This window comes from Lissotriton vulgaris, chromosome 3_1 (assembly GCF_964263255.1).
Source record: "Lissotriton vulgaris chromosome 3_1, aLisVul1.2, whole genome shotgun sequence".
Classification (NCBI taxonomy): Eukaryota; Metazoa; Chordata; class Amphibia; order Caudata; family Salamandridae; genus Lissotriton; species Lissotriton vulgaris.
Genome location: NC_141689.1, coordinates 1,258,314,619 through 1,258,338,339, shown reverse-complemented (window position 1 = coordinate 1,258,338,339; position 23,721 = coordinate 1,258,314,619). Strand labels below are relative to the sequence as shown.

At 42.6% G+C, this 23,721-nt stretch overlaps 1 protein-coding gene across 1 annotated transcript in view; it reads left to right on the top strand.

Moving 5' to 3' along the window:
* The window catches only part of SCARB2 (scavenger receptor class B member 2), a 567,669-nt gene that overhangs the window by 252,968 nt on the left and 290,980 nt on the right, over positions 1-23,721 (top strand). Inside the window, exon 5 of the mRNA XM_086961781.1 lies at positions 20,365-20,456. Within this exon, the coding sequence (XP_086817907.1) occupies positions 20,365-20,456 (92 nt within the window). The remainder of the gene's footprint in view (positions 1-20,364; positions 20,457-23,721) is intronic.

The following is a 23,721-nucleotide window of genomic DNA, read 5'->3' as shown; positions in this document are numbered from 1 at the left end:
CCAGGTGGCGTTAGAGTCTTACACTTGTATATGCAACTGTTAAAGTAAATGGCAGAAATAAAACAATTATCTCGCATCTATACAGAGCTGAACTTTCTAATTTGCGAAAAGTCTCCTAGAAGCCAGACGTGCCGTGTAGTACAGATACTTGGAGAGGTCGCTGCCATTGGGAGATAAGAAAAGCTGACTGTATTTATAGACTACAGTGCAGATGATAGCTAGTGCTTAGCTCAAAATAAATGTTTTATTTTTCAAAAAGATCTTTTAAAACTTAGAATGTCGGGATTTACATGGTAATTACGCATGCTTGAAGTTCAAAATGTATTACGGAAAAGTCACGATTTTTATTGTTTATTGAATCAAAAGTTCCACTTTATGCGCCGTGGCCTGAATGATAAAAGGCACGAGACGAGTCGACCTCGCAAGCGTTTTACGCTCTGTGAACTCCAGGTTATATAAAAGTTACCAGCATACACTGCGGTTTCTCAGGATAAACAAACACCAAAACTGTTGTCTGAACATCCAGACACTGTAGAACTCATGAATAAACCTCCCCTCGAAAGCCGCATATCTCAGACATACAACTATTCCAGACCTTTCCGTTAAAATGGAGGGGATTTGTTGAGACAAATATATCAGTAAACAACCTGGGAAGCCAAAACGAGCACTCGGACAGGAGAAACGCGACGTGCACCAGAAACAAACAAAAAAAAAATGAAACGCCGGATGGGGGCGGGAAAGCCTGGTGGGAGGCGTGAATGCGCGAGGGGAGGCAGGCGGATTGGGAGAGAAGCCTGATGGGGCGGGAGAGCCTGGTGGGTGGGCGTGAATGAGGGGAGGACTGGGCTGGGCTTGCATGCGGATTGGGAGAGAAGCCTGATGGGGGCGGGAGAGCCTGGTGGGTGGGCGTGAATGAGGGGAGGACTGGGCTGGGCTTGCATGCGGATTGGGAGAGAAGCCTGATGGGGGCGGGAGAGCCTGGTGGGTGGGCGTGAATGAGGGGAGGACTGGGCTGGGCTTGCATGCGATGCGCATGCATGTTGACGGGCACTGCATGAAAACCGCGGGCTGAAAGCCCTTTGGTTTGACGAGAAAATAGCCGACTTGAATTCTCCCCATTTCCCATTCCTGCGGAATGGTAAAGGCTCGACCTAAAAAACGCAAATGCGTCTCCTCTCAATGTCCTGGAAACACTTAAGCTTAGCACTAGCACATGCTTGAAAGAAAATGTAATTATCCCAAACCTCCTGTCTACTATGAACTCCTAAACAACATTCTCAATCATTCACCCTTCCTTTTAGCAACGCCACTCAAGTAAAAAGCAAACACGACCATTACTTACAGAACAACTCAGTAGTTTCCCTTTTCAAATCCACTACCATAGTTCTATCCCTACCCCAAACTCTACTAAACTCACAGGAAATCATGAGTACAATTTTAACACAACTAATGCACACGAAAAAAATAAAACAGAAAAAAATTGGACTAGCCTACTCATTTTGGCTAATCGCCGAAAACATTCTTCAATGCTTCATCAGGGGTGGTAAGCGCTATATACATATATTTATAATTAGAATTTCCAGAGGGTTTTGTAGAATTAAGGCCTAGGCAGAACTATGGTAATAAATGCTTATTTAGTTTAAAATAACAGTTTCGGTAATAAGGTAGTGAAATGTGTATTCTGTCCTAAAAGGCTGCACTTCCATTTAAACCTGATCTGGGTAACTACAAAACACAAATTTCCATGGTTTTCCAAAGAATGCGTTGTTGGTTTCTATTGTGTTTTATGTGTACTTTCATGATCCTTGGAGATATTAATAAAGATATTATGAGTACGAAAAAGTCAGCGAGGAGTGCACGCATTTTAATAGGAAGTTAAACCAGCATCAGCCATCACTTTGCTGACATCAGGTGCCAAGAAAATACTCGCCTTAACATCCTAAATCGAATTTGGACGTTGGAGTATTACTGTGGATATCTTTGTCATGTGACACAAATGGAGTCCCCGTTATGCTTTTGTAAGGCCTATTGAGTACTCCCAAATCTATCAAGTCAACGAGTTTAAAGTAAAATTCCTTCACCGTGTCTCCTGAAATGTGTAATAGAGTCACAATAATATGCACATACCGATTCATACACCAGAGAGTGCACCAAGCCTTGACATATAACTTTTTATTGTGCTGTGGTGCACAAGACATCGTTGAAAACAGCAGCCCTTTTCAAAGTCCAAGGTTCAGTTCGTGAGCCTTGGAATCAACATGCCCTCTAAAGTGAGGCATACGTAACACTTGGATATCTACCACAATTTGAAAAAAATATATTAACTCAGCTATTAAAAGTTCCAGTAGACCAGTACACTTTGTTTGAGACGTCCACAGAGGTCTGGTCAGCATTAGCTTTGCTCCCCGTCTCCTGATTCTATAAACTTGGATATGTCGCAGTGGGATGAATATATACTTACTCTGACCCCGGTCTTTGCTTGCAAGAGATGTAGTCCCTCTTTCATTAAGTGTCAGTATGTTGGCCAGCCAACAAATGGGTGCATATTGATGACTTCCCTCCTTTCCAATTTTCTGTTGTCCTACATTTATTTTTTGTTTTACAAATCAGATTGCTCACAAAGCCGCTTAGATGAAGGAAAATGACGCTGTTCAGTCTCTTGCATGGTAGTTGAGCCATCACGTTGTCCACCAATTCTCATTCCACCTGGGAAGAAGTGTGGGAGAATGGGCATCATCCTACCACCATGTCCCGAAAAAATCCATCCCGAAGAATCCTGTGAAAATGTATAATCTTTCTGCAGAAATAGGGCCACCCATCCAGCTACTTGAGGGTTTTTCCTCTTTAATTCTATTTCAGTGCCAATGTCCTCGTTAAAGGATACCTGGGGGAGCCTTGGCAATGGCTTGCACAAGTGGGAAGACCATAGCGTCTTCACTGGACAAACTGTCTGGGCCTGACCCTAGAATCCCTTCATGACTCAGTGTCCAGGCTTGGATCATATGAGGATTTTATTGTGCCATTGACCTTGGATACTTTAGAGTATTTATTCATAGCTTTCCTAATCACCTTCCAGTCAAATGGTGCAAACACAGGGTTTGTCTACGGCGGAGAAAAAGCTACTGCCACTTAATTGATTTTAACTGCTTCCTGTTTCCCAAGACTTAGATTTTTGTTTCCAGATGCTCTACCCAAGACATTCCCATATCCCTTAAATGGGATTAATTTGGTCACGAGCCAGGCCTTGTTTTTGTATGCGCCTGACATCGATCCTGCTTTAGAAAATTCCTTCGAAGTTGACATTGATGTTAAAGACTGGTGAGTAGTGTCCTTTATTGTGGGAAACGTTCACTCAGCTCGTCCCTAAAAAGGCAGGACCCTTTTCCTCTTAAATACATTTTCCAAGTCCAAAATCGCGGTGGGTTCAAACTCATCCAGGGATTCTTTTGTCTGGCAGAGACCGTACGCGCATTTTGGGGATGTCCGTTGTCAGGAATGATACTTAACTTAATTCCTTCTGAATGGCATCTAAGTGGCAGTTATAGGGAAAACTTAATTCACAAAAGCCCATGTTTTTTCTATCACATCACACATTTTTCCCGTGGCTCCTTTTTTGACATTGTTGCCATATGTTATTTTTAAATTTCTAAACAAAACTTTTTCAGTACATTTTATGAGCTACTCGGGTGAATTTCTGTTACACAAACAGTTTTTCAAACAGAAAAACTAAACTCCAGCTTTTTGCTTCTATTTCCCAGGCCTTCCACTTAAAATTTGCCTTAGTGCATTGTACAGTGTTATTCTAAGATTTTAATAAATTGAATGCTTCTTCGCCCAGTCAGTAGACCATATTATAGAATCAGTGGTTTTAACCAGAAAACGTGTAAACCTTCTAAAGATCATAACTGATAATGAAAAGTGTGACTCATCTTCCACATCAATTCTAATAATAGGCTCTCCAAAACAACTTCATAGCATCTTTAAAGTGAATTAGGAGCTGACAATCCTCACAGAGAACATTATATCCACTGTAAACGAGCTACAGAATGCCCTTGCAGCCCTCACATACACACAAAGCATAGACTGCTAGATTTAAGTCCTAAAATCAAGCCCCCCCCCTTCCCCAGTGCTCCTCTCTATGGCACTGGGAAGAGAAAGCACAGCAACAGAAAAATTGATGCGGTCAAGGGCTGCCCGTCGCTTGCCGACAATCGCAAAGGTCACTGTGGCCAATGGAGGAAATATCCTATGACGCTGGTCTATCCTAGCATTCTTCCATTCCAATGTAGGTGGATTGGAGTAAGAAGATTCTCTTCCAACCTGCTGCAAATCTGAAAGGCTATCCTGATGTGTGCTTATGAGCCGATAAGTGAATGTGTGTTGCGGTACACCTTTGAGACAGTGTTGTTCATCCTGACTATCGCAGCCTGTCTCAGGAGCTTAGGAGGAAAGAAGAGAGGTATTCTGAAAGTTACAGCATGTCCATCTTGAAATGGATCGTTTTCACTGAAAAAGTGAGTCTTTAAGTTACTTATCCCATATTCTCTAGTACAGTCCTGCACATGATCCTCGACCTTGCTCACCCAACAAATTCCCCCCAACCTTATTTTGAATCAGTTTTAAGATCACTTGTAAAATAGTCTTTTTTTTCAGATGCTTATGGTCAATGATTTTGACCCAGATTGGAGTCTTGTGATGACTGATTCGGAAACTGCGGCATATTCCTGTATGATCTTGAAACCCAAAACATCTGCCCGTTGGCCTGCAGGGACTGGGCAAATGAGAGAGTTGCCCATGTTTGTGGCACAGGGGGGTATCGTCTGGACTGCTTCCCAGCTTCGGACATGGAACAGGAACTTTCATGTGTCCTGGAAGATTCCTACTGTTAGTAACCTTTAATTGGAAGAGGGGATATTTTTCGGTCTTTTGAAATGCTTCCTGTACAACTCCTTTGACCTTTTTTCTGCCCCAGTACATGTGAGCATGTTTGTGGTTTATAAGACATTAGAAGACGTTGTTCATGTTAATTACCATATAACGGTTTACCCTGGATCAGAATCTATAGTAAACCAATCTTCAGCACTTGTTAAGCCTTAGACAAATTGAAATTGACATGGCACGGTCAACAGTTACTTATGTGGTTACTAAAGAGTTTTGCTTAGAGATATTTCAAGAAGCCGCTTCTATAAATCTTGAGTAAACTGGATACATTCCTGCTATAGATGCCAACTATTGACCAATTTAGCTCTTTTTCAGGGACACCTTTACTTTCTTGTTGACCTGATCTGTCACTCCAGCATCTTTTGTTAACTACTGATAAATGGCTTGTGAGGTTAAATTGCATGGGAGCCAGCACCAGAAACCGTGGAAGCTCCACTTCAGAAGAGGATATTGCTTATTCAAGAACTTTTTCAAAGAGTCCTTCTTTCGGTTCTTTTTTCTTGTAACAGCATATTATTTACATTCCAATTAGAGGGCAGTGGAAAGGTAGGGGACAACACTGGCCATCAAGTGGGTGCTACAAACAGTTTGACAATTGCTGCAATATTACTGAAAGTTCAGCTCTTTGAACAAACATCTATGTAGGTAGCAGGTCTTAACTGCTCTTTTGACTTCTTCATAAGACAGGAGGTGGAAATTAAACCAAATAAGGAGCCAGAGACGAAGAAGGGAAGATATAAAGCACATCTTTTTCGAATATCCTTATATTTAGCTCAGTGTAAGGACTTTATGGAGGTTAGGGGTAATTAGTCTGTGAATCAGGGTGTCTGAAACAATAGGTGAGTATTCTAAATATTTCTTATCTCTCTTTTACTTTCTGCCCCGCTACACTTAGATCAATGATGCTTGTGCTCCGTAATATCCAAACCACAACAGGCAAGAAAATTGGCGATGAAGAATGGCCACTTTTTAAAATTCAAGTAATTTGCTTGGACCCATCAAGGCAGCTCAGTCAGTGCCTGTGTCCAATATTTAATTAATAAAGAACGTCAGCATTGTATCTATCATACCATTCCACAAATTAACTACAGATAGGTGTGTACATACATGTAATCCACCTGCATCTTTGTGGCCCAGTGTAGACCTGCCTCTCTTCATCCATGTCCTGGCTGTTGAAACTCAGCAGTGTGAGTAAGCACTATGCATCTCTCTTCTTTAAATCCATACCACAGTTATTTTGAATGGCAAGGACAATTTTTTAACCAATGCAACGGCACATCCATGGGATTTGGGGGGGCCCCCTCATATGCGAATATATTTATGCAGAAATTTGAAATTGATCATATTCTACACAATCCTGATTGGATGGATGGACTGACAATGTTCAAATGTTACATTGATGACATTTTTTTAATTTGGCAAGGTCCGAAAGAACAATTGGAGTCGAATATTCGTACTCTCAACACCAAAAATGCACGCATCAAATTTACCCATACTATTGAAAAAGAATCAATTTCATTTTTGGATGTACAAGTGATGGTAAACAACAACATCATTAGCACCAAAGTGTTCAAAAAAGCTACTGACAGAAATACCAGTCTGCTTTTTCAAAGTTTTCACCCAGATTCTCTGAAGAAACATCTTCCCATGTCGCAATTTATCAGGTTGAAACGCATTACATCTCATGATACAGATTTACAGATTGCCCTAAATGAACAAGCGATGAGATATCAAGAGAGAGGATATCCGGAAAACATTATATCCACAGCTTTGGCAAAAGTAGACAAATTGGAAAGGAAATCATTGTTACAAGCACAAGTAAAAACTGACAGTAACAAGACAGTGTGTGTGTTGAAATTCTCTACTGAATCCAACAAAATCAAGGGCATTATCAATAAACACTGGCACTTAATCCAATCTGAACCTGATCTCAAGGATTTATACAGTGACAAGGTCACATTTGCTTTTCAGAGGTCAAAGAATTTAAAAGAACTCCTCAAAACACGCAAGAAAGACAATGTAAACTGGAAAGGAATGCTTAAGTGCTCTAATTGCATTCATTGCAACAACGTAATGTCAGGAAGAACTTTCACACATCCAACCAAAGGCTATCCCATTGAACTCAATCATACAAGCACTTGCGACACCACCAACTGCATTTATGCTATCAAATGCCCTTGCGGGAAAGTTTACGTTGGCCAAACTGAACGAAAAATAAAAATACGCATTACAGAACATAAGAGCAATATCTGCCAGTTGAACATGAAATCATCCATAGCTAACCATTGGAATGAAGCCAGACATCAGATATCTCAATTAAAATTCACGGTTCTTGAGACCATCCCACAACGCCCTGACTGGGATCCATTGAAACAAAGACTGCGAGCGGAATTTTATTGGATTAAAAAACGTAATTCTACACATCCTTTTGGGATGAACGATCGTGTGGAACATTCATGTTTCCTTTAATGTGGCATGTAGTTTCCCAGCATTGGTCCAGGACCTACTCTGGTCCTAATACATTGTGATATGGCTTAGTTTATTTTTTGTTTGTACGGTATTCCATTAAGTTGTACGTGGTTTCGTATGTACATTCGTTGTCACCCATTTCCTATTATGATGCCTACACACTCATATCACATGACTGGAGCTTTTTGGTTGCACCCGTTTTTCTATACCCTTTCCTGATTGGGCTATTCCATCTCATTTCCGCACTATTTTACTCTACTGTTCACCGATTGGATCATTCTCCGATCACATGACCGCTTTTTAAACGCTTGCTGCACACACCGCTCCCTACTGAGGTTTACCGCGACTTGCTCGAGGTTACGGCGCCTGCCGATTTTCTGTAAGTGTTTGTGGCACTGACGCTTTGGGTTCCGGTTTTTACACATGTACAGGTAACGCGTAGACAGCACTGGGTGTTTTCAAAAACACATTCTTGTGTTTATCTTTTGCATGTCATTCACCGCTGTTAGTTTCGGATTTAACGCATTCATCACTACCCCGATTCCCCATTTGTTACCTTGACTCTGCTGTCAACTCCTTTAGTTTGTTTTCGTTAATTGCTCTAGCAGATTTTTTGAACCATCATCTTTGATTTTACTATAGTTGTGGCAGCAACTAATTTGGTCCTGTCTTATCCCTTGTCCACAGACCCCTGACGAAGGGTCGTGTTTAATGACCCAAAATGCATTGGGTGGATGAGAAATGCAAGTAAAATGATATAATTGCGACATAAGGAGATTATTATGCTCGTATAAGAACAAGATTGATACAATTTGACTCACCAATGAACTTGTAATTGGTTGAATATCATCAATAATAAATGAAAATCTGAGAAGAAACTCACCTGTTTCATTGATAATTGAGCGCATAAACATGAGGATAGTTGATTCTACCCACACCACTCGTTTGATGCTTTAGATAGGGCCATGCTTGAGACTCAAATTAAAACTAAGAGTGATTGGTTAACCAAAAGAAAGGGGTTCTATAAATGCAGCTCGTGTAGAGCGTGCACATTTGGAATTAATATAAGGGAAATTCAAGATGCATTTTCCACTGATTTATTTCAATTGAGAGGTTTATTTTCATGCAAAACAGAGTTTGCTGTTTACGTTCTGGAATGCATGTGTAAACTAAAATATATAGGCAGTACAAAGTTACCTGTATCTACACGCATTTTACAGCACTTGCGTGCTGTTGTCAATTCGGACGCCAGCTACCCTGTGGCCCGCCATTTTAAACTTGTACATAAGAATAATCTTAAAGATTTAACTTATTTTGTACTAGATGCGGTGCCCAAAGAACTAAGAGGAGGTAACAGGGATAAAAAATTAAGACGGCTGGAAAGTCATTATATCATGCAATTTGACACCAAAATGCCCAATGGATTAAATACAGGGGAAGATTTGTACAACTTTTTATAAATAAAATATTTTTTTTAACGGATTCTTTTATAAAATTTATACCTTTATACATCAAATCACAGTCTGCATAGTTGCATTCATTGGGATCAATGGATGGACATTATATCTTTTGGATCCGGAAATTCTTTTGTATGGCTCCCTCCCCCTTTTTTTATTCCTTTTATGTGTGTAGATATTATTTTATGTGAACTTTTAGCTTCATTTATACTAGAATTTAGCTGGTTTTACTAACTAGTTTGGTTTTACTGGTTTTTATCTGGTGTCTTTGGGTGGAATGTTTACAGTTATTTGCTGTTTGCACATATGTGGGGAATATAAATATGACTCATACCCAAGTTCATTTTGTGAGATGATCATCATAACATTTTTGATTTGCACTAGTCACTTTCATTCCAGCACTCACACAATGACATATGCAGGAAGCTTGGTGAATTCATAAGGATGTATATAAGCATTAGTTTACATTGTCAGGTGAAATGAAGTAGTGCGATGGATTAAATATGCTTATTATCTGTTAGAATCGATTTTAATTTTTACAAACACGGTTTTTTGTATAACACAGATCAGGAGAAACAACTGTTCCATTTGTACAGCTACCTAAGGGATAGGGCTAAGCAACAGACTATGTATAATATAATGTCTCTATCGTGATAATGTAATAATGTGGATAATTAGGGCACTTGCCCATTATTTTGTTGAACCTATGGTTTTAAAAAAATGTATTTTAATTTTTTTTTTTTTAAACATCTTAGCCAATGTGGGCACTTGCCCATTACCAATTTCATACTATAAGTCCCTTCAAAGCAAATTTTGTCATTTTTAAAGGTTACATTGTGTAAAGATAATGCAATTGCTTTTATGAATTTGAGACATATACACATAAAAGGGAAAATAAAGCACTTTGATACTGACTTGCCGTGTGGTCCGCATCCTGATTTGGAGCCGTTTTGAAGCGGTGGAATTGGGAGTTTGTTTGCCATATATATATATGTATATATGGTATATATGGCACCGGTAAGCGCAGTCTTGCGGCGCGCCCCAGGGCGCGTACCGGTAAGCGTCCCGTTAGCGCTTTTGCCGCGAACGAAAACATCATTGTGATGTATCGCGTAGTCGCGTCCGCGTGATACGCACGGCGTAAACGCACCCGGAAGCACTCGAGCGCATACGATCGCGCAACGTAAGCATCCGACGTGCTTACGCTACGCGCCCCTGGGCGCTCCCCGGGGCGCTTAGCGTAAGCGCGTCGGGTCATGTGACCTAAAAATAACACTTTTTATTGGTTCAGGACAGTTTTGGTTTCCAAATGATGAAAGCCCTGGTCATGTGACCTGAAAATAACATTTTTCATTGGTTCAGGACAGTTTTTTTTCCTAATGATGAAAGCCCCCACCTTTTTTCCTCATTCTCACTTTGTACTTTGAGTGAAGAAGACCTGTTGAAAGACCTCTGTACCTTTTTGGACTGAAAAATGGCTTCAGTAGCAGCAGCAGCAGGAGCATCTCAGCCACCACCACCACCACCACCACCACCACAAGGACCACCACAACACGGAGGAGGAGGTTCCTGCCTGAAGACACTACTCCATATAAGCCAAAGGAGCACATTATCTGTGAGTTTTTTTCATTCCCAAAGGACCAGAAGAAAGTAAATGCGCCAAAGGTGAATTGTCCAATCTGTGGCATTCAACTTTCAAGGGGGAACCCTAACAAAAAATACTCTTTTGGCAACAACACCATGATTCGCCACATGCAACGCCGGCACCCTAACAATTATGCTGCGGCAGAGGTCCGAGAAATGACCAGGAACCCTCCCCAATCTTCTCCCAGCACCTCCCAAAGTAAGCAACCCACTCCATCGGGTCCAGAGGCAAGGGAGATGGTCCCAAACATACAAACACAGTTTGGACAACACAAAATCGTTTGTATATTTTGTGGTAAAACCATTACCTATGGTGAGCAAAGCATTGACCTCATCAACCTTAATTTTTTCCTGTTTTTTTTTTGCTCCAGTTGAGCCGTTTACAATTCCCTGTTTTTTGTTTTTCCCCATAAAAATAACAAAAGAAATATAAAATTGTTCATAAAAGCCAAAAAATGTACAAAATGTACCAAAAAACAATAAAAAAAATTGTCATAAAAGCCAAAAAAAGTACAAAATGTTCCAAAAAACAATAAAAAAATATAAAACAACAAAAAGAATAAAAAAACAGTTCTTTTTAGAACTACCTTCAATTTATAAAAAAATGCTACATTTTTAAAAAAACATTGTCATTCATTTTTCCCCATGGTAGGCTCCCCGGTACGCTCCCCGGTGCGCGTACCAGGTGCTCCCCCCGCGCAAATTGAAAAAACCTTGGGGGTCAGAGGGGTCTACCCTGCCCCGTTTTGATCATTTCCCCCTTTGTTTTTACCACCTCTTGTGTCTCGATCCAACCGAGACACAAGATGGCGGCCGCTCCGGACTGTTTGGAATGTTGACAGACACTCGAGAGCCAATCAGCTTTCCGCTCGCAAACTCGCGTAGCGCGATGGTGCGCGCCCTGGTGCGCGCCCCGGTGTGCGTACCGGGGCGCGCTTATAGATATATATATATATTTTTTAACCTAAATTACTCAAAATCCACTGGAGCACATATCTTGAGACATAGCAAAGGCACATCGGGCTACCAGTCCCTACAATTTTGCCAAGTTTGGTGGAAAACCATTCAGTCGTTCGGGCTAAAAGTGAGTTCAACCGCCCTATGGAAATTAACATGGGGATAACACGTTTTTGGACCCCCCTTTTATCTTGGCCCCCGCTTGACGAATCGCCCCCAAACTTTCAGGGAAGGAGCGGTGCGCCACGAGGCAAATTTGAGGAAAATTTCAGGCAGATTCGTCAACCGGCGCCAAAGTTATTCTCAATAGAATGTTGCGAATTCCCTATACAAAATAATCCTAACTATAACTACCTACTGGCGACCGCCAGTAGGATATATATATATATATATATATATATATATATATATATATATATATATATATCCATATATATATCCATTACGAATAAGAGCTTTCAGCCAGCCTTCCTCTCCCATTTGACCATTTTATCATTCGCATTTTCCTCCCTCCAGCTATAGCATTGAGCAGTAGATCAGCCCACATCAGCCATTGACTAACCTCCGTGTGTGTGATGACATTCCACTCTTTTACAAGGTGCATATCGACACAAAGGTTTGTACTCTGGAGTATTGAGTATAAGAATATTGTGCTAAAATAATGTCAAGGAGCAAAATACTGAAAGGTAAGTGAATACAAGGAAGTCTACATTTACCATACTTAACTCCACTTCTATGTACTACTACTGCGCCACTCACTCATCATATGTGCACATTGCATTCATAACTCATTTTTAGGTCGAGCAGACCTAAAAAGCATGCGAAGCATGCTTTGTCTGCTCGACATCTTTTGCTGGCGTGTCTGGGGGAATGTGAGACAGCGATCGCCCACGCGCCTCGCTGTCTCAGATTCCTCCTCGAGGGCGCGCACGTCGCCGTGCACATCCCCTGCCTGCCATTCACTCTCAATCACACACAGCCACACTCATGCATGCGCGCACACACACATACACCCACACAGGCACAATGCATACACACACACACGAGCGCCCATGCACGCACGCACATACATACATGCAGAGACACCCCCCGCACACATACACACACGAGAGCACTGAGGCCCCCCCAGCCCTTTGGAACTTACCGGGCCAATCTCGGGGGACTCCACTCGCAGCACGCTCCTTTCCCGGGGCTCCTACTTGGCCAAGGGAGCCCCGCAACACTTCCGCAACCTCCTGCTGGTGGCCCCGGGGCTCTCCACCGCTCACAGGAGCCCCGGGCCGCAAGACGGATTTACGCCTCCTGCCTCCTCTTCCGGTCCGAACGCGGCCACGCCCCCGTCACAAGGCGACCTTGCCTGACTTCCGGTACGGCCGCGCGCAGCGTTTTTGCATAGGATTACGTTGGGCATGCGGCGCTGACAAACAGGCAGGCTTTGCCTCCTCCCGCCCGCTGTCCGTGTCCCGGCCGCTGTCGTGTCCAGGCCGCTGTCCGTGTCTTGTTTTATTAAGCCTTTTACAGTGGTTAAGCAGTAAACTCTAAAAACAGTCCTGCCTATGCCAATCGACATATTTCATCATAAAGTAATGAAAAGGGGGACAGTTTCAGCGGTTTTACCACAACTCGGCTTCCGAGTAAACATCCTCGACCCCAGATATTTTTTTTTGTGTACCTCCCAGAGGCCAAGGTTTGCAGTGCCCTCATGTTTGCGTCTGTTTGCGAGGTACTGTCAAAGAGCTCAGGGACTTGCAAACAAAGATGCTGACGGGGTCAGCGTCGATAATGGGGACGCCGAGCCAACATATTAACAGGGAGCGCCGAGCTGAGGGACTGTCTTGGCTCTGAGAGCCCGTGCTCGATACGAGCCATGAAAATGTTTGTCATCAAACATCAACATAGTGCAACGAGCAGCATACAAACATATTGTTGTCTCCTCATAACTCAAGAGTATTTCTGTAGCATGCAGAAGTGTTTTGTCTGTCCATTCTTTCTCCTATACATTCAACTGACTGACTGCTCACAAACCTAGGGTGACCCCTCAGTGCGACAGTGCTGGAGAGGATACACAACAATCTGAAATGAATGTGTAGTCGCCTGCCCTTGCGAGAAGCTGGGTAACATGAAAGTAGGGGAAGAGGAAGTGCTTTACGCAGTTGAAAGTGTTGCCCCTTTTAAGAGCCACCATGCTGCCTCACATTGTCACCCTCAGAAATGTAAAGCTTAAAGGCCTCTGAAACTGAAAGCTTGAATGCATTTATTCACACAGATGCATTAGGTTTTTAACTCCCAACACGTATTTGCTGAAAGAGAAATGTTTTACTGTATTGTCCATCCTCCTAATGCAAAACATATTTCGCATCTGAATATGATGATAACTAACGTGGTCATGTGACCTCGTATGACAGGAAAAAACGTACATCATGCCGAGCAAGCCAATACAACTTCTAATTTAGCAGCAGCACTTGGATGGGCTTTAAAGTTTGTCATTTACACCTAGTAGATTAAGAAGCTCTGTCTCGCTCTTAATCTTGTTACTTCTCGCTCCCCACTCCTCCCTGCATACTTGTTTTATTGCTGACGAAGCGCGCAGTTTTCAGAAGTCTTTTTTTTTACGTCAACGAAAGTATTGCCTGAACGTAATGTTTATGTACAAATGCCTCATTGCAACAGAACATGTAACGTCACGTAGAAGCAAATGGGGGCTTAGCTTCTCGTCAGGCCGGCTTCCGCCCCAGGCACTCTACCGAATCTGTCGTTGTGTCGGTCCTGGACAACCTCAGGGAGGGTATGGATCATGACAAACACCAGGCGCTGGTGCTCCTCGACCTCTCCGCCGCCTTGGACACGGTGGACCATACCATCCTACTTTCACGTGTCAGGGCGGCGGGAATAGAGGGCTCAGCCCTGGTCTAGCTATCCTCCTTCCTGAGGGACCGCACCCAGGCGGTTCGGTTGGGAGACTTCACAACCACACCCCTACAAGTCACCTGTGGTGTTCCCCAGGGTTCTTCTCTTTCTCCCTTATTGTTTAATCTTTATATCTTCCCTCTTATCTATGCACTTCAGCAGCTGGAGGTCACCGTGTACAATTATGCGGATGACCTCCAGCTCATCTTCAACCTTTCCTCTTCTCCCCTTTCCATCTCAAACTTTCAATCTATTATGATTTTCATCAGGGACTGGATGAACCACAACCATCTCAAACTGAACCCGGACAAAACCGAGTTGGTTCTCACCGGTGGTTCTTCCAGTCCCTGGAATTCTCTCTTCTGGCCCTCTTCTTTTGGTACTCCCCCTGCCCCTTCTTCCACAGTTAAAACCCTGGGTGTCAAAATAAATAACCAACTTACTTTACATTCACAAATCAGTTCTGTTGTCTCTTCTTGTTTCCTCACCCTTCGAACCATCCGCACTGTCTCCCGTTTTTTCTCCCCCCAAGCACTTAAGCTGATCATGTCCGCACTGGTGATTTCGCGGCTGGATTATGCCAATGCCATTTACAACGGCATCCCTGCATACAGCCTGCGGAAGCTCCAGATGATCCAGAACCAAGCGGCCCGGTTGGTGTACGGTCTCCCCCGCTTTCACCATTCCACACCCCTCCTCAAAGAACTACACTGGCTTCCTGTCAAGCAACGCTCCCTTTTTAAAACTGGTTGTACGGTTTTTCAGGCTCGCCAGGGCACTGCCCCCGCCTTTATTTCCTCTCTGATCCACGATTAGGTCCCTACCAGAGAGCTTCGTTCTTCCTCTAAATCCCTCCTGCAAACTCCGCGTTTTAAACGTAAAAAGTGGGGTGGAGCCAATTTTTCAACTCTGGCTCCCACCTTTTGGAACTCCCTCCCGGACCACCTACGTTCGGCCACACAATATACATCCTTCCGCAAAGACTTAAAAACGTTCTTGTTTCAACAGGCTTTCCCCTTGTTATCTGTCCATCCTGTTTTTCGCCTGGCTCACTTCGTCCTCAGTTGCTGGATTTACCACTATAGCGCTAAGAAACCGTACGGTGAACGCTGCGCTCTACAAATATTTTAAATTAGAAATTAGAAATCAAAGGGGTGCATAGGCCCTGTCCGTCTTTCTGCTTTCTCTAAAAACCCAAAACTCACGGTGTCTCCACCACCTACCAACGCAACTACCCCAGACTATGTATCTTTAATGGAGTTTTGGTCTACCACAAACGCTGGCTGACGCTCACAGGCGTTCACTCCCTCACGTGTGGAAAAAGTCATGTTTTTTAACCGTCCCCCCTTTGTAGTTCTATTCACTTCTAATTCTACTCACTCAACACTGATAAATAAATGCCTCAGAGAATGTACGTGCATGTTTCACCCTTTTCTCCCGCCTCTCCGTCCCAAGCTCTTTGTGATCCGCAGCCTTATTGTATAAAGGGTGAACCTCACTTGCATCACAGTGGTGAAAAAAGATGAGGAAGGTGGCAGGAAACGACATATTGCATTTGTTATTGAATATTTGCCATGGGGAGGGTAAGGGTGAAGAATGTGTAGGAAAGTGGCCAGATGACAGGTATATTAATTTGGGTGGTGAAAAGGGGTGATAGTAAGAGCGTGGTAGGAATGGATGGCAGGACACTAGGTATACTTGTTCATGCACGTACAACGGGGGTAGGAGTCCTGAGGGTGGTTGTGGCCGTGTTGTGCATTGCTCTCCCAGGACTCCTCAACCCATGCACTGTGTATCGTAGAAGACAATCTGGGGTGGAAGTGCATAGCTAACGCAAAACTGTAGATACTTTTGATAAAGGAGAAATGTTTTGTTCCGAGAGTCTGAGTGACATCACAGACAACTTGAGCTTTGCTCTTATCTCATTGTCTAGTTGATATCTCTCCCACCGCCTTGATCAAAATAATTCTGTACAGACATTTACCCATCTATTATTCTCTATCTTCTATCACATCAGTATATTTAAACCTGAAATGTGTAGTTTCTTGCTAAACCCCTGACCTGTTCAGTACTGTTTCTCTGGTCCTTGTTAGTCGCACCACCATTGTTCAGAGAATGTACCCTACAGAATTGGCATCACACAGTCAAGTATGTAAAACCAAAAGGATCATTCATTGGAAACCAGAATGCTTTTACTAAGCGGCCAGTATTCCACTTGAATGTGGGTTTAGGTGCAACTCGTATAATTTCCTAAAGTGAAATTATACAAAATACAGAAAAAGTATGCGTGATGCAGCTTGCGTTCAAAAATTACCCGAAGGGTGTGGTGTGTTCAGGTAAAAAATTGAAAATCGAATTTCGAGTTGATTTTCAGTTGCTTGCAGTCAAAACAAGGCTGCTTGTATTCAAATTTGTAGTGTTGCACTCAAAAAAATACCCAAATGGTTCACTCAGGTAAAAATCTACCTGAAGGTTTGTCGACAGCCCACGTTAAAAGAACTGCTGCTAGTGTTCAAAACGCTACTGGTCGCATTCAGATCTGTAGTTCTGATCTAAAAAATTACCCAAATGGTCCACTCACGGAAAAAAATCTTCCTGAAAAGCTGCTCATGCTAAACAATTTACCGAACTGTATATCTTGTGCTAAAATTTAGCCCTGAAACTACGCAATGTGGCATAATCTGTGTAATTTTGTGTAAATGTTGTTATTGCCACTAGGCAGATACACAACGGCAGCTGTCGGTGCATGTTTTAACCAACACACTCCTCCAACCGTCAGTGCACACTTTCACCAGGCATACACACCACCAGCCGTCAGTGCACGATTCCACCAGGCACACACACATCACCAGCCATCAGTGCACGCTTCCACCAGGCACACACACCACTAGCCATTAGTGCACGCTTCCTATAGACACACACACCACTAGCTATCCTCACCAGTCAGTGCATAATTCCATCATGCACACACACCACTAGCCGTTAGTGCACGCTTCCATCAGGCACACATCACCATCCGTTAGTGCCCGCTTTTAGCAGACAGACACACAACGCCAGCTGTCATTGCACGTTTTAACAGGCACACTCCTCCAGCCGTCAGTGCACGTATTCACCAAACATACACACCACCAGCTATAATTACATGCTTCCACCAAGCACACACACCACCAGCCGTCAGTGCACGCTTCCACCAGGCATACACACCACCAGCCGTCAGTGCACACTTTCACCAGGCACACACCACCAGCCGTTAGTGCACGCTTTCACTAGGCACATGCACACCACCAACTGTCAGTGCACGTTTTAACAGGCACACTCCAGCCGTCAGTGCACGCTTTCACTAGGCAAACACACCACCAGCTATAATTGCACGCTTCCACCAGGCACACACACCACCAGTTGTCAGTGCACGCTTCCACCACTCACACACCACCATACGTCACTGCATGCTTTCACCAGGCATACACACCAGCAGTTGTCAGTGCACGCTTCCTCTAGGCACACACACCACCTGCCATCATCACCAGTCGTCAGTGCACACTTCCACCATGCACACACATTACTAGCCGTCAGTGCACGCTTCCACCAGGCAGACACAAACAGCCATCAGTGCACGCTTTATAGGCACACACACACACCATTAGCATCAGGCATCCACAAGCGTCAGGCATTCACAAGCTTCAGGCATCCACAAGTGTAAAAAATCCAAAAGTGTCAGACCTACACAGGCACCCACAAGCGTCAGGCACCCACAAGCGTCAGGCATCCACAAGCGTTCCTTTCATAAGCTCTCTGCCATCCTCGTTAGCTTCAAATGTTTCTGGTTCCTCACAAGGCCCCTCCAGCTCTTGCCTTGCTACATTTTAAATTGCCACAGCACCACTCAATGCCACAGTACCACTGAACGCCACAGCATCACTCAGCATCACTCAACGCCACAGCATCACTCAACGCCACAGCATCACTCAACGCCACAGCATCACTCAGCGCCACAGAATCACTTTGCGCCACAGCATCACTTTGCGCCACCGCATCACTCAGCGCCACAGCATCACTCAGCGCAACAGCATCACTCAGCGCCACTCAATGCCACAGCATCATTCAGCACCACTGAACGCCAGAGCATCACTCAGAACCACTAAATGCCAGAGCATCACTCAGCACCACTAAACGCCACAGCATCACTCAGCACCACTAAACGCCACAGCATCACTCAGCACCACTGAACGCCACAGCATGACTCAGCACCACTAAATGCCACAGCATCACTCTGTGCAACCATTCAACAACAACTGGATCAAATATGTTCTCTCAATGTTTCAAACTTTATTACAAATGTCACAAAAAGATGTTAATATTTCACTTCTGTTCTTGGATTTTCCTCACAATAAAATACACTGAACATAATCTTCATAAAAGTTATTTACAAAAGTTTAAACTATTGCCATATATTACAATAACTTTTATTTAAGTATTAATTATTAAAAAAAATAAAAAGCCATTGTTATTTGTAATATCAATACATCTAAGTCACGTAAATACAACACATATTGCATTACAAATGCTATAGGTGTCACGTTTGCTAAAGTTAAAACTATTGGCATTGTAAATGACAAAGCTATTAATTTCGCTATTTTCAAAACCAACACATAAATAAAAAAATTGTCATTTACAATACCGATAGCTCAAACTTTCTTAATGCGAGACCTATTGCATTGCAAATGCTTGTTTTGGTTGTAATCTAAATTGTCAACAAGAAGAGAGAAGACCCCACATGTTCCAGGGAACAGGGTACTACAGACACTGAAAAGTCTAAAAACAATCCCTGGAGAAGGTGATTCACTCACTCACACTCCCTATTCTGAGTAATTTTTTAAAACACTGGTCACAAACTACTTTATACCGTTCACAGACTTTTTATTAAAAACATACATAAAAGGAAAATTCATTACACATTACAATTTATAATACATGTAAAATCAAAGACATATCATTTTGTGCACGAAATAAAAAGCAACTTTAAAAAGTATTCATTAATATATACAGATAAAGCAGAGAAAGAAAAATTTTAAAAAATAGCGTTCTTTAAAGGGAATCATAGAAATGGTAGACTGTTGACCCCAGCAGGCCATCGTCTCTGGATTTTAGCGATTTCCAGTAGGTCGCAAACCGAGACCTACCTCATTAATAGTCATGAGGTAGGCCTTTTGCCGACCCACTTGGAATCGCAAATGAAACCCAAAAGAGTTTCATACATTTGAGATTCCAATTAATGAGGTAGGTCTCGGTTTTTTTTTAAATGCAGCTAGTTTTCCTTAAGGAGAATGGGATGCGTTTCAAAAACAAAAACGAAAAGTTTACTTGAAATTTTTTAAGAGAAGGCAGTGGTCTTGAAGTCCTCTTAAAAATGCTTTTACAAGCATTCACCAAGTGCAAGGGGTCCCTTGAAGACTCCTTGCCATTTGCAAATGGGTTATGGCCTACTTGAAGTAGGTGGTTAAATGCAAATGTTTTGCAACGGCATTTTGGTCACAAACATTCCTACATACCAATGTGATTCGGTATTAGGAAGGGACAGCATGAATACGCCCTTTACTAATAGCTCATTGCTAACCCATTTTGTGATTTGGTAATAGGGTACCAAATCTCAAAATAGTGTTTGGCACATTGGGAAAACCTTTTTCTGGTCATAAATGGCCTGATTCTGCGAATCGAGCAGTTTGCGACCTTAAAAAAGGTACATACATGCGGCCCTAAATGTTGTTAAATACAAGTTATGCATATTTGGTTTTCTCGATTATCATAAAAATAGCAAAAAAAAGAAGGAATATGAAGTCACATTTGAATCGTTAACATAATTGAGAAGAGCAATGTGAATGAGGAGCTTTGCCACTATTACGGTCACGTCAGTTTGTGCTATGATCGATTTGAAATGCCAGCAACTTGCACTATTAAAATAAAAACCTATTCGTATTCCCCCCTCTGCCAGATGAATGCAACACACGATGAGGAATATGTCGTCTTGAGTGGAGCAGAGAATTACCAGGATGTTTCGAAAATTGTGGAATGGCGAGGGCTGCAGTAAGTACGCCATTCAATCTTGCAGCCTTACGGCTTCTAACCCTCTAGATGGAATGTGAGGGCAGGAAGGAGTCTCCAGGGCTGCTCCCTTTGTCCACAGCCCTGCCTATTGTTAATGTCACAGCCCCTTCTTAGCTTCCTTTAGTAATTGTTCTTTTCTTAATCCTGTTGTTCTTCTGCCTCTGTAGTCACTATTTTTGTCGCACCCACTTCTCATGGAAAGGAATCTTCATTCAAATCATAAGCAGTGAACAAATCTGGAAAAATGTTGGATCTGTGAGCGTTTTTAATAAACCTACACATGAATTACTTTTGTCTTAAACCTTACTCTGTTGAAGGCTTATATTGGCAAGATTTTTGTTTTAAGTAAATAAAAAAAAACAGTGACCAGAAATATGTTCCTTAAACCTTTTTAAAAGGAAACATGCAAGAAAACCTGGACAATATAGCTAGGAAGGCAACGTCCTGTAGTGCCTGAAACCTGGCGTAGATCCTTTAAGGGAGTCCATATCTACAGTTTTGTTTGAGTGGCAGCTACCTCAGTTAATTTCTTTATGTAAGCTTATAATTATGTATAAAGACAAATTATTTTCCTGTTCCATCACCGGCCATCCATGTGAGTGGATCCAGGGACAAGTGTGCAGCATCTTTAAGGTATCATTAGTGCAAAGTCATGGCCGTGTACCAACGGCAAACACTTGTATGAGTATTATTTAGAATTTTAAGGACTTTGGCATTGCACTTGTGATTGGATTTTTTTGTAAAAGCTCCAGGATTCAACAGGTTCACACTAAAATGTTTTGTTTATGATTTCATAAAAGATCATCTCTTGAGATGTGGAAATAGGTGTGAGTAACATTTCCTTCTGCTATGAGATTTTGTACCCTCACTGTGAATTTATTTTTGAATTAGTGACGTCTGATGTTGTGTATCTGTCTACTTCACAACTTCTTGCTCATGGTGCTACCACGAACTCTTTGGGTACACTTTATTTGTATGTTTTCCTCTCCTTTGGGGTTTTCAATATAAATTGTTACCACTCCGATGAAACTTCCTTTTTGGTAACGTGTTAACGTTGCACTGCATTTTCTCACCTGTCTGTTATTTATACTTCACAGAGATCTGCCTTTCTACCATAGTCACTATGATCCTGAGGAGTGAATTGTGCCTACTAGAGAAATGTGCCTCTGTGCTCACTATATGTAGCTTTACCTGAATTTACCCGTTATTGTGTGCAAATTTGATGCTATGTGAACATTTTTGGGCCGACAATAAGTTCTCCTGTAATTTCAATGCAGCCTGCAATGGAAGTTACTGGCCTCATCAGAAATATGAGCTACTCATGAACACAGTACATGTATTTAGTTTCGCTTTGAGATTTTGTGGATGAAACTTCAGTGGAAAATTTGGAATTACTAAGAGAAATAATTTTCGATAAAATTACCAGTTCATCTAATACTTTGTCATTTCTGAGGGGACCTTCAGGACCACTGCCACACTGCGGCACCGTCCGCCGCATTAAGAGTGTGGCAGTCGGACCACTGCAGCCACTGGGGATCTGTGATCCCTTGGTAGTGGCACAGCGGTCAGAGGCAGTAATATGCTGGTGTTGCCGCTGCTGCAGCACAGAGAATATTGCGTTACCTCCCTCCCATCCTTTCAATGGAGGTAAGCCTTCAATGGAAAGGGTGGTAGAGAGGCAACTCAGAGTGCCCGGTGCATGCGAGGGGGGCATATGTTGTGCCCCCCCTTCTATTGCACCCCCAAATCCTGTACAGGGCGCAATGCACAACATGGCGCATTACTTCCCGTGCAGGAATGTGCTGCAGCTGTCCCATGGTGGTGCCTGTCTAGGGCTCTCCTATGAACCTTAGACAGGCACCACTGTGGGACCGTTCTCCTACTATGGACTTTAATCGTAATACGGCTGGCAGCGTGAGAACTGCTTTGCTGGTCCTGGTGCGGAGTGCTGCCAGAGCGCTCCGCAGGAGGACCGCCAAAGTTATATTCAGGCCCTAAGTGAACAATTTATAGAAATACAGTATTCTCACAAATGCACAGCTACATTTATTGAGCTCACGGTTCAGATTTACAGTTGTAATCTACCAGTTGAGGGAGGGTCTGATCTTCTGTGCATATAAGAACAGCAGGTTTGCGCCTGCTGCTCTGACCTGCATTTGTTCCAATATGCCACATAGGTGAAGAGTTTGCAGCCTGTAGATCAGGGCACAAGTCCTAAAATAAGAAGTGGGGGGACTAACCTAATTAATCAGTATTCAAGCGCCATCACAGCGCATTAAATCACGGCACGTGACATCGCGGTGCCTGAGGCGGGTGACATCACAGCATGTGGTATCACAAGAAGTGATATTTCTTGTTCTTTTATGATTCTATGAATCGAATAAAGATGTTTTTGACTGATATCAGATCTTAAGCCCTCACGTATAAGTTTAGCAGGTCTATCAGGAGTACATTTGAGCACATGTCGAGTATACATGCAAACTCTCCTGATTTAGGCAGCAGATTCACACTTTTGTAAGCTTCACAGAAACCAATGTTTCCTTTTGTCAGCGTAAAGCTTCCTCTGCCCATAGTGCTATAAAATAAAAAATAGTGTTAATTAAATTATTACAACGCTTTCTCAGGTTTAGTAAGCGCTTTATAAATGTTATTTATTTTGTGCAAATACTGGGAAAGATCAACATCTGACTTCTTATTGTGCATGCATATCTCCTAAACAGAGTCCTGAACAAAGTAAAAAGCTGCCTCTCTTAGGAATGTTTGAAGTGCTAACAAGGTGTGAGCCTTTGTTTCCCCTCTGCTGCATTTGGTCCTAGGTGTGAGGCTCCTGACTGCTGCCAGCCAGGAGACTAGAACAAAAGGAGGCCTGAGGACCCTTCAGATCTTTGTTCTGCCTACTGTAATAAACTTTATTGTATAGTTAATAAAAACCATTACAAAAGAATAAAAACATTGGTTAAAACTAATCAGTATACATTCCTGATTTGGACTTAGCAACATTAGTGAGGAAAATGATGTCAAAAGTGTCCAGTGCCAAGTCAATTTATTTATACATTGTCCGTTAACTAGTTGTGGAGCGGTGAGTTAAAAACAACTTCCTCCACTGTATCCATTGACTGGCTAGGGAGAATGGTAAATGCAACTTCTAGCATGGCTACAATGAGTAAGACCTATTCTTAGTTTTCAGCTTTGTGCAGTGACACCCCTTTTGTATTCAAACTTCATGACAAATTTAATTAATTTG